Below are 12,154 nucleotides of genomic sequence, written 5' to 3' on the forward strand. Positions count from 1 at the left end.
ATACTTCAGTTTCAAAAACAAGGACTATATATCCTTTAAAAGAGAGGTTGGGGGGGCGGGGTGACAGTTTAGCACAAATTATTTTTCATTTCCAAACTGGCAAAAGAGAGAAAGAGAAAAATAAAAAGAAAGAGAAAGACAGTGAAAGAAAAAGTGAGAGAACGAAAGAGGATATGAATGTGAAAAAGTGAAAGAGAAAGAAATACAGTTTCTGGTTGTTTCCAAACATCAACAGGAACCTATCCCCTCGGTCTCAGTTGGAATAACCAATTTTCAATCCTACCTGAGCCACTTCTCTTCCCTTTAGAGTACCCGGTCCCAGTTTTTAAGAACTAATCTGGGACTGTGATTGGTTTGCTTTGCACATTTAGCAAAGACTTAAAAAGACGGAAGTCTGGGCCACACATGCCCCTTAATTTTGTTCCACCAAATGACCAACTTTACTTAAAAAGGCCCACGGGGAAAAGACCCATTTGTCTTCTCCAAGTCAATATTACACATTAAAATTGAGGAGAGAAACAGGTTAGCACATCTCATCCCACCCCACCCCTCCCACCCCGCACTAGGAAACAGTGATGCATGCAGTTGCAGCAAGTCACACTAGACCAATAAGCCAAAGGATTCACGTTAACCTGAACACATTTTGGGACTTGGTGAAAAGAATGAGGTTTGAAGTCTAGGGTGATGAAAGAAAGCTGCTCCTAAGCCAAATTCCATGTTATTAGGACCACCGCATCAATCAAAAATACTTGAGCGCTTGTGGGCTGAGCATTGTACTAGGAGGGAGCTTTCTCCTATCTCGAATTATTCTCCCTGACTTTCCTATGAGTCCCTCCACAGGCTCAAAATTTCTGACTTCTTGAAAAGCCCCATGAATCACTCCGGGTTTGACTTGAAAACAGTCTAGACATTTTCCTTAGATTTTGCTATGTAAAGGGATGGCACAGGTTCTTCACAGCCCACACACCGCAGAGGGTAGCATGTTCTTCCTTCAGCCTGTTAGATTCTTCTCCCACGAACACACACAGTGAGGAATGAGAGATAGTATATGTGGGTTTCAGCTTTGTAGCCTATAGAAGTTATTAATCCCTCTGACTAGGTCACTTTCCCCCCCTTCAAACTAGCGTTTCAGGTCCTACCTTTTATCACTACACCCAGCTCCCCCGTAATGCAAGGGTCACATTCTCGTGAAAACTTAGCTTATGGAAAATTCACCTCATTGGACTCATCAGTTCTGATGCCGCACACAAACGCAAGTAGTTTCTTTGGTAGTGTGACACGCTGAGTCCAAACAGGCTGGCTTTGTCAGAGGAATCTTCCCTAGTCAGGATCTTGCCCAAACATACATTAAAAACATACTTTATGGAAGAACTGAGTGTCCTTTAAAACCTAAATAAGGTACATGGGAAAGAGGTGGGTAATTTTCCAATGGTCCCTGGCAACTGTAGCCAATTTGGCTGACAGGCACAACCATAAGCAAACTAAAGTCCTGCTCCTTCGATCTCTAAGCGCCCCAAATTCCTACTGCTGAAATGGGAACTGTCCACAGTCCCACATGACGATGACAACTTCGCAGACCAGGGTCGGATCTTCCCAGCTGAGGGGAAGACAAACCACTGATACCTTGAGTCACGTGAAACATCCGCAGAGGACAGAAAGTGGACCACGTTACCTTCTCCCAGACCTCTGGATAAGCTGAACTGGTGAAATAGCTCCACTAAAAGTGCCTTTCCACACGCTACCCCGACTGCCCAAGGCTCAAGAGACAGCCCCTCAGTAGGCCGTGGACCTAACTGCACTGAAACCATCAAAGAAGTACGGAAGGAAAAAGCGAGGGGCCAGAGGTCAAACTCAACAAAACACATGGGCCCCTATTCACACGTGAAATCTTTGTATGATTCCTCATCATTCCACCACTGGTTCAGGAGGGAAAACAGTTAAATTCACCAAGAATGCAAAGCGACATGAACAGTTTTGAGTTAATTCCAATGAGAAGCCTTCAAAGTACCTTCTCTTTTGTAAGGTTCCTCTATTGAAATTCTAGGATTATAACTCCACATCTCTCTCTCTCTCCCCCAGAAACTTCCAAAAAACACTGCAGGAATGGGGAGAGAGAAGAGGTCTATGGTTCCTCCGTAACTGGAAATACCTGGCAAGAATAAAGTGGTCGGTGACTATTCTATCCCCTACAATATGTCCCTATGGTAGGCATAAGAGGGCATAATGAATACAAAGTTTGGTAGTCTGGGGAAAAGCACTTAGCAGCTATCATGGGGTGAGGTTTGCTTTTTTCTTTTTTCCTTCGTTTGTTTTTAAGAAAGAGAAGCCCCCTGCTTGTCAAATCTTTAGAAATCCAACCTACTAGAAATTTCGGAACCAAGTGGCAATGTTACTTTCTCTCATGAAGGGTGAAAGGCGGGGGCGGGGGAGAGAAATCTCTTTCCCCAAAGTTCTCACCACACTCTAGCTTACTACTGGTAATGTTCTTTCCCCTACAAAAAAGTGTGTCTTCTCTGACTACTTAAGTGTCAGTCACAAAGGGAAGTCAGAGGGTTTAACCCCACTGATTGGAAAGGCAAAACTGCCTAACGAATGTCTTGCGATAGGTGGAAGCTGAATTCCTACCTAACCAGAGCACCTTCCACTCTTAGGCACTGGCCTCTTTGGGGAATGAAGACAGAAGCCAGTTGTGGAAAACTCTGCTAACGAGCTCGGGAGGTCCAGATCAGAGTCCTCTGACCTACCCAGAAGAAGTCTTTCTTCTAAGACAAATGAAAAGAATCCGAAAGTCAAAATGCGAGTGAACAAATGGAACAGTCTAGGCAGAAGAGATAAAAATCTTTTGACTTCCCACACCTCCCACTATACCCAAGGTATCTTCCCCACCCCCTCTATGGAAAACTTTTTAATAGGAATCGCCTCAATTCAGCAGCCTAAAACCTAATGTAGGATCTCTCCTAAAATCTCAATTTATTTATCTAGCCCTTCGGCTTTCCAAATCTCCGTTCCCTGTTATCTCCTACAATCCAGGCTGTTCCTTCATAAGGCAGTCCCCATGTTCTTCTCCCTTCCCCCTCTACCCTTCCCCATTTGCTCTCATAGTATGAGATTAAAGGGTCTCTGCACAGGATTGTACTCGTCTCTCTAAGTGCTTGTTGCGCTTCGGAAAGCAAGTTCTGTCTGGTTTGGAGATGCCCATCCTCTCACTCAAGAGATGAGCTGAGACTTGGTAAGATTTTTTTTTTTTTAAGCTATAGAGTATGGTCTCTTGAAACCCACCACTCCATATCTGTAGGAGCATTTCTGAGAAATGCAACATCTCCTTTGGGACATCAATGAGTTCTTATTTATATATATATATTTATAATATGTATAGATAAATAGATCTCTGTCTCTATATAAAGGGTGTGTGTATGCTTGTAGAGGTACAAGCACTCATATATACACCTGCTGTATACACTCATACACGTGCACGCGTGCGCGCACAAACACACACACACACACACACAACACACACACACAACACACACACATACACACACACACACTTTTTTAACCCCCTTTCTCGCTCCCCAAAATTCATTCAGCTTATTTCAACCCTCTCACTGCCCCTTGAATCCTGAAAGATCTACATCACCTTCCAGGGTCTGGGTAGCAGTGACAGGGTGAACTGTACCATGTCTTCCATTTCATATAACAATACATCAGTTCAGAGGCAGGAAAAATCTGCCCAGCACTTTCCAATTCACTTGAATTCCCTTGTACAAAGGCCATTTTATAAAAAGAAAAATAAAAAATAAAAAAAATTTAAAAATCCATAACCCTGAAAACATGTACCCATCTGATTATTAGACAAAAGCTCCAGGAGAGTGGGATGAACGGAAGGGAATTTTTGGGGGGGGGGTTGGGGGGATGGGGAAGGAGGGTGTAAGGCAACTGGAGAAGTCAATGAACCAAATTTGTAGCTACTAAAACTTTGGAGACTATTGATTGTGCCTCAGTATTGATGTATTCATTCCTGGGGAAAAACAGGTCCAGGAAGAGACAGATGTCAGCAAGTCCAATTCAAAAATCACTGGATTATGGCTGAAATCTCCCCGAGGACAGTCTCTTCGATAAAGGCTCACAGGTTCAGAGACTGAAATCTGAACAACAGAGGCAACTTCTCAAAGGACCCCAGGATGCTGTGTAATTCAATATTCGTGTGACTTCAAATCACGAGTTTCCATAAATCCTTATGGTAGGGCATTTGGGACCAAGGTAGGGGAGAAAGAGAGCGCACCAAAAGTTAATTTGAGAACAGGATCAAACTTCATTTCTCACCTGCCGCTAAAGAGGATTTCCCCTATTAACACAACCTTTCAAATCGGGAACAGAATCGGTGAGCAGAATGGGAACCCACCCTCCCGCTGGCCAATGCCAACCTCCTCCCCTGTCCTGCCCCCTCGAACTTGGGTCTGGAATCAGATAGCATACATGTTTTCATACTTCCTGCACTAGTAAGCTCTGCGATTTATTCCTCCTTCTGGAGAGCCGCGGTTCCCAGCTTCTTTTCCCGGCAGCAATCGCTTTCCCCACTCAGTGCGTTGAAGTAGGGACTATTGTTATTGCACACATCACTGTCTCTTGATAAGGCACTCTGTGATGGAGCCGGAGAGCTGTTGCCGCACCCCTCCTCCTCGCCCGTGGTGCCATTGTTCCCATTTACCTGCGAGTGGGGGGGGCGGTTGTTGTTGAATTCCCCGGGTTTGAACGCTCCTTCGGCGCAACACTGTTGAATACACAGACATTTAAATGAATAACCGGCCTTGAACATTGACTGGCAGGGGATATGGGTTTCATTCCGGAAACACCCATCAGGACGGGAAGGCACAGGGGTGTGGACTTTTTATTTCGGGTGGGCTGCAGGGGAGAAACAGGGCAGAAAGGGAAAAGAAAAGCGGAGGGAAGGAGAAAGAGGAGTCCATCAGTCGAAAAAGGAGGGGAAGAGGGAACTTACTCTTTGGTGCTGTGGCAGCTCTCCCTCCTCTGCCGTCTCCTCTTCCACCTCTTCCTCTGCTGCTGCCACCAGCCTAACAGTAGTAGCCCTGGTGCTAGCCCAGGGTGGGGGAAGTGGCCCGGAGCTGCTGCTGGCTGGGTGGCGGCAGCAGTGGCCGAGGACTTCAAGATTGGAGGCGTTGGAGCAGTTGTGCGGCCCTGGAAGGCGCCGTGGCTCCAATGCCTAGACATTTAGTCTCATCCCAGGGCTGAGGTGGACCCCCCGACAGTGAGAGAAACCTTCGGCCCAACCTCGGAGTCGGGAGAAGGCGAGAGGGATCTGCAGGGACCGGGACTGGGCCAGAAACCAAGGCCTGCTAGCAGAGAGCAAGAAGAGGAGCTGATTGAGATCTCGGCTTCCCTTTCAACTGCAGATGGGGTGCCCCAAAAGCTGTGAAGAAGCGGCGAGTGATTTTGAGCCCTTGGTGCCGATCCCGTGAGAGGGATGGTTCTCCCTGACTAATGGAGGTTGGCCCCCTGAATATGCAGAGCAGAGAACACGCCCAACTGAAATTGCATGGGAACATTCTGAGACAAAGAAGGGCACTCCCCCAACTAGAAGCGGACATGAGACTTAGAAGCAGCGTGGCTCAGATGAAAAGAGCACGGCCTTGGGAATCAGAGGTCATGGGTTCTAATCCCGGCTCCGCCGCTTGTCAGCTGTGTGACCGTGGGCGAGTCACTTCACTTCTCTGTGCCGCAGTTCCCTCATCTGTAAAATGGGGATTAAGACTGTGATCCCCATGTGGGATGACCTGATTACCTTGTATCTACCCCAGCGCTTAGAACAGTGCTTGGCACATAGTAAGCGCTTAATAAATACCATCATCATTATTATTATTATTACTGAAGTAAATAATTGGAGACGGAAACTTCCAAAGGTTCATTAGACTCCATAAAAGATTGGATTGGGACAAAGGGGAGTGGTAAATGGGGCAACTGTCCTGGCCTCCTCAATGGCCATGGAGATTGTGGCAAAGTAGCAAACTTTTCCTAGCCTTAGGGTAGAGTTGTTCTTAACGAGAACCTTAGCCTGGAATGGTGTGCCGAGCCAACAGCAGGAGTGCTGCATTAGAGGGTGGAGGACTGTTCTATCATCCCAGCAGAGTTCCCCATTGGGCTGATATTCCCGCTGGGAAGCAGCCCTGCCCCAAGACAAGTACTGCAATACTCCGGGAGACCTCTTTTCGCTACCCCAGGGCTGATCTGTTTCCCAGTAGGAACCACAGACCTAGTTCAGAGTCCATGAAATCTCCATCCTGAACCCTATATTGATTTCTATTTTCTTTCAAAATTGCAACTGCTAATTGAAACAGTGCCCGCGCCAATTCTAGGCAAGACTGGGCAGTTAAAAATACGGGAAGCAGGGTGGCCTAGTGAAAGAGCACAGGCCTGGGAATCAGAGGACCAGGGTTCTAATCTCAGTGTAAAATGGGGACTCAATATCTGTTCTCTGTTGTATTTTAACTGTAAGCCCCATGTGAGACAGGGACTACGTCTGATTTGATAAACTTGTATCTATCCCAGCGCTCGGAACAGTGGCTGACACACAGTAAGCACTTAATACCATTAAAAAACCCTAAAAGACCATTGCCTTTAAAGAATCATACATCTTGTCCTTCTATAACATGAGGTTGGTGTTCTGAAGAACCTCATGTTCCCGAAAATTTGAGTTACAGTACTCATTACTTGATCAGGAAGCAGTATGGCCTAATGAAAAGAGTACGAACCCGGGAGTCAGAGAACCTGGATTCTAACCGTGGTGGCTCTGCCCCTTGCCTACTGTGGGATCTTGGGCAAGTCATTTAACTTCTACATCCTTCAGTTACCTCATCTGTAAAATGGGAATTCAATCTTCTTCTCTTCAATTTAGACTGTGAGCTCGGCATGGGGCAGGGATGGTGTCCCACCTGATTTTCTTGTATCTACCCTAGTGCTTAGTACGAACAGTGCCTTGCACATAATAAGCGATTAACAACCATCACCATAAAATAAAATAGATGCCACATGTTTTTCCAACACCGCACTTCATTGTATTGGCAGATATGTGTTGTGGAAGAATGTTCCATAACAGGTTTTAGCTAAAATGCAATCAATCAATCAATGGTATTATTGAGGGCTGAGTGCAAACCACTGTACTGAGAACTTGGAGGAATAAAACATGCAATGCAAGCAAGCAGCACTAAAGAACTGACTGTACTATGTTGGTTTTAGTTCCTCCAGAAATGAGGTGGTCACACTTTGCCAAATGGTTCCTTTCATTATGGGGTTCAGGAAAAGGCCATTAGGTGAAAAAGTTCCTCTTTCTGGGCAAAGGATGACAAAATATCAGCCACTGGAGCTATCTAGTAATTCAATGCATAGATTAGGAAAAAAATGTATTCTCTCTAATTGGAAATTCTGAACCAATCCTAAGTAGAGTGATGGAATCAAGACCAATGTCTCTCAAAGTAGCGTGACCTACTGGATAGGGAATGGGCCTGGGAATCAGGAGGACGTGGGTTCTAATACCGGCTCCTCCACTTGTCTGCTGTGTGACTGTGGGCAAGTTACTTACCTTCTCTGTGCCTCAGTTATCTCATCTGTCAATTGGGGATTAAGACTGTGAGGCCTGCGTGTGACATGGACTGTGTCCACCCTGACTAACTTGTATCTACCCCAGTTCCTAGTTCAGTGCCTGGGATATAGTAAGCATTTTACAAATACCATAAAAAAAGAAAAAAAAAGAGAGAGTCACTAGAAGTCACTGGAGTCACTGGAACCCCAGCTCCTAGTTCAGTGCCTGGGATATAGTAAGCATTTTACAAATACCATAAAAAAAGAAAAAAAAGAGAGAGTCACTGGAGTCACTGGAACCCCAGCTCCTAGTTCAGTGCCTGGGATATAGTAAGCATTTTACAAATACCATAAAAAAAGAAAAAAAAGAGAGAGTCACTGGGAGAAGAGAAACATACAGTTGCCAACTTTACATTTTAAATGTGGGGACAAACAGGGGATTGGGCAAGCAGAACAGTGCTTAGGAGAGGCAGGCAGGCTTTAAAGAGCTACCAGGATGAAAAAACCCAATTCCAACCTCACTGAGAAATACCCAACTTTTTATTTCTTGGGTCTTGGGTCTTGTTTGAGACTTGGGATGAGAGAAGTGAGGAGGGTGGGCAAAACTCTGTGTTGATGAAAACAGAGGCTTCACCACCACGAGGAGGAAACGCTTAAAGGTAATGCTCATCATGGCACCCATGGAGTTATGCCTCTTGTCCTCCCTCATAGGTCCTGCTGAGAGCTCACCTCCTCCAGGAGGCCTTCCCAGACTGAGCCCCTTCCTTCCTCTCCCCCTCGTCCCCCTCTCCATCCCCCCATCTTACGTCCTTCCCTTCCCCACAGCACCTGTATATATTTATATGTTTGTACATATTTATTACTCTATTTATTTATTTATTTTACTTGTACATACCTATCCTATTTATTTTATTTTGTTAGTATGTTTGGTTTTGTTCTCTGTCTCCCCCTTTTAGACTGTGAGCCCACTGTTGGTTAGGGACTGTCTCTATATGTTGCCAATTTGTACTTCCCAAGCGCTTAGTACAGTGCTCTGCACATAGTAAGCGCTCAATAAATACGATTGATGATCATGATGATAGGTTGGAGCGGGAAAATCACAAAGACTGGAGCTTCCGAGTTCTGAACAGCTGTTTGATGGAGGCGGCCTTGGATCATAGCCTATATGACAGGGCCCTCTCCCAGTTCTCCTTCCCAGACTTTAAGAGAGTCTGTGATACCATAAGGGTTTTACCTTTCTGGTGGTGGGGATGGATAAAATATGAGATGGTCCTTGATATAATATCGTGAGCCCCACAGCCCTACCCTAATTACATGACTGATGACAACTGTCTTTGAAAACTGAGGCGAGAAGTAGTGTTAGCCAGAAAAACTAATCAGAACCACATGCTCTTCCCTGGCCATATACAGCAGCCTGGTCTTATGGCTTAGCTAGTTTGACCTGGTCCCAAGCCACCTGAGGGGAGGCCAGCATCCAACCTAAGCCTGGCTAGAGGTAGATTCAAGTAAAACTGATACAATTTAAGGCTCTGAGCCCTTGAAGAATATTGATGGTTGTGATGATGTCTAGAAGTTGTTCTAGACTTCACTTTGTGAGGGGAAAGGTGGCTTAAAACACATGCCCGGAACTATTGCACAAATCTAATCGTACCCAGTAAACTGAAAACATACAAGGGGGCTCTAGCAGGGCACAGGTCTGGGTGGGTCTAAAGATGTACCTATTTAGATGTAGTTACTAAATGTAGTTAATTTGGTTGTAGTCATAAAGAACGAATGCCCGCCTGAGACCTCAAAGTCTGACTTTACCTCTCAGGGAATGGCCTAGTGGAAAGAGTGTGGGACTGAGAGTCAGAGGACCTGGTTTTGTCACTTGCCCATTGTGTGACCATGGGAAAGTCACTTCACTTCTCTGTGCCTCAGTTACCTCATCTGTAAAATGGGGATTAAATCCTACTCTCTCCAACTTAGACTGTGAACCTCTTGTGGGACAGAGAATGTGTCTAACCTGATTAACTTTTATCTACCCCAGCCCTGAGTACGGGGCTTGGCATATAGTAAGTGCTTAACAAGTACCATTTTTTTTTTAAACTTCCTTTTCTCTGGAGGATCACAACTGCCAGATCTCCACATTTGCTTTCTTTCCTTCGACACTGGTGGAGAGGACCCTCAGTTCCCACAGAAAATCATTAGCCTAGAGGCACCTACACTTTTGGTTTCTCTGGTAGGGCCTTCCTGCTGCCTCACTTGTATCCTTTTTGGTGGGTTCAACCTCCATGGAAATGTATATTTTATAGCCCCTTCTTGCTTAAATTCATTCATGCATTCATTCAATCGTATTTATTGAGTGCTTACTGTGTGCAGAGCATTGTACTAAGCGCTTAGGATAATAAACAGAGCCTGTTGTTGGGTAGGGACTGTCTCTATATGTTGCCAACTTGTACTTCCCAAGCGCTTAGTACAGTACTCTGCACACAGTAAGCGCTCAATAAATACGACTGAATGAATTGAATGAATGAACGAATGAACATTCTCCGCCCACAACGAGCTTACAGTCTACTATAGTTACCCCCTCCATCTGACTCTTTTTCTGCAACGCAGAAATGCAATTTTAAGATTCTGGCTGTGACTCTGCTAGCCTGGAGTTCTGAACCCAGATCTTAGACTTGACTTAAATAGCTGAGTCCCAGAAATGAGCTCCAGTCTCTGAAAAGGAAGGAGGGAATAAAGAGAGGGACCAGCCGACCCCTAAAAAGCAGGGACACTTACTTGTTTGCTGACTTTCTTATTTCCTTTGGGGACTTTTCCAATCATCTCCCTTCCGCGCCTTTAAGGAAGAAAAATACAGTGAAGTTAGCAGAATGCAACCGAGAAGGAAGCGGAGCTCAGATCTGCTCTTTAACTACCAAAGGATTAACCACTAGAGGGTTTTGCTGTAGAGAATGACACAACTGCAAACCGAGGGAAGGGCCTTTTTCCAACTTCTGGCCCAGTTCCACTTCCACTATAGCTGAGCCCTTAGCATCTGGCTTGAAACAGTTATTTGCCAAAAAAAAACGGAGGCAAAACTGGATTTTAGAAATTTTTTGTAGAAATTAGATTTTCTCCCAGGGACACTGTGGGGGAAGGACTAAGAGAAGATTCAGAAACCAGCTGGAAAAATGAAAAGCTAGCATTTCTGCTTCTCCATCTACCTTCTGGGATAGAAATGGCTGAACAGTCTCCCTGAGGCCTCTGCATTCACCAGGCTGAGCCCACCGAGATACATACCCCTTCCCTGGTCCACCAACAGACACCACCTGCATGCCAAAAGAACCTCGCCCTCTTGAGGGTTTGCTGCCAGCCCACTGGCCCACCACCATGCCGGCAATTTCCAGTTTCCCTCCCTGTGGAGGGATGGGGTGGAGACCTGGGAAAAGACGGAGCGCAAGGAAAATTACAAAGAAGGCAATGGGAAACACAGCAAAGTAGGGGACAGAGAGCCAAGGAGGGCAGGTCCATTGACACTCACCAGCAAAGCCCCTAGTCCTTCCAGGAGGAGGAGGTGGCATCGACCCGACAGCTCGGGGGTAGAGAGGGACGGGATAGAAGGGCGGTGGCACCATAGGGGGCACAAATGGAGGCGGTGGAAGGAGAGGAGGTGGAGCCTGGCGATTGAGGTTGATTCCCTCCAGGATACTTTGCCTCATCTTTTCCACCTTGGCCGCCTGTTCGGTCTGTAAATAAGGAACAGAGAGCTTTTCAATAGATCGGACGTCGCGTCGGTGGCCCTCAACAGAATAAACCTAAGACTTAGCTGTTGACAATCGTGTGGTTCAAAAGTTGCCCTCACTCACCACGACCTCAATGGTCGCCTGTTCAGGGCTCGTGATCCGAGCAAAATGCAAAACTATACACCACAGGAACTCCAATATATGTACATATCTGTAAATTATTTTTATCTCTCCCTCCAGACCGTTAACTCATCGTGGACAGGGAACGTTCATTTGAACTTCTTGTTTGCGCACCGTTTCATTTCTTACCTGCCCTATCCTAATCTCTCAGGCCCCGGGCTCTAGGTCCGCACCTGGCACGGTGCCTAAGTCGGGGCCTGCCGCACATGACAGATATAATCACTGCAGACAATAACTGTGCCAGTTAAGAGGGCAGGCCTGCCCAGAGTTCTGGTACCTGGCCGTCACAGAGCTCGATCAGAGGGGCTTTCTCCCGTCCAGCTTTGATCAGCTTGCTCTGGAAAAGCTTCCCATCAAAGTAAATCCAGGGGCAACAGTGCTCCCAAGGGACCGGCTGTCCGCAGGCATCATTGGCAAACAGAGCAGTGTCAACTCCACTCATGAACAAGGCTGCAAGTTGGATCCCGCGGGCATCCAGTTTCTCAATCTGAGACCGCCAGGTGGAAGAAACGAGAAAGGGACTGGTTGATTTCATGGCTTCCGAACCTGGTCCCATCTCCCTCCCCAAATCCCTGACCCGGTCAGGACCCCAGGGACTCCCCTCCAAATTTGTATTCTCCAAGAGCTGTTCTCTAGAATGCCCCTTCTCTGGGATGATTTAAGCTCATTAA

General features: G+C 46.2%; 1 protein-coding gene across 2 annotated transcripts in view; it reads right to left on the reverse strand.

The window, feature by feature from the left end:
- Positions 1–558: 558 nt before the first annotated feature.
- FAM120C (family with sequence similarity 120C) overlaps positions 559–12,154 on the reverse strand; it is a 49,677-nt gene continuing 38,081 nt past the window's right edge. For both annotated transcript variants that reach the window (XM_038748246.1, XM_038748245.1), the window contains exons 12-16: positions 11,761–11,970; positions 11,102–11,306; positions 10,861–10,999; positions 10,360–10,417; positions 559–4,771 (exon numbers count right to left, since the gene is read on the reverse strand). In XM_038748246.1, coding sequence (XP_038604174.1) covers positions 4,514–4,771; positions 10,360–10,417; positions 10,861–10,999; positions 11,102–11,306; positions 11,761–11,970 — 870 coding nt within the window. In that variant the 3' untranslated portion in view covers positions 559–4,513. The remainder of the gene's footprint in view (positions 4,772–10,359; positions 10,418–10,860; positions 11,000–11,101; positions 11,307–11,760; positions 11,971–12,154) is intronic.

The sequence above is a fragment of the Tachyglossus aculeatus genome, chromosome 6 (assembly GCF_015852505.1).
Source record: "Tachyglossus aculeatus isolate mTacAcu1 chromosome 6, mTacAcu1.pri, whole genome shotgun sequence".
Taxonomy (NCBI): domain Eukaryota; kingdom Metazoa; phylum Chordata; class Mammalia; order Monotremata; family Tachyglossidae; genus Tachyglossus; species Tachyglossus aculeatus.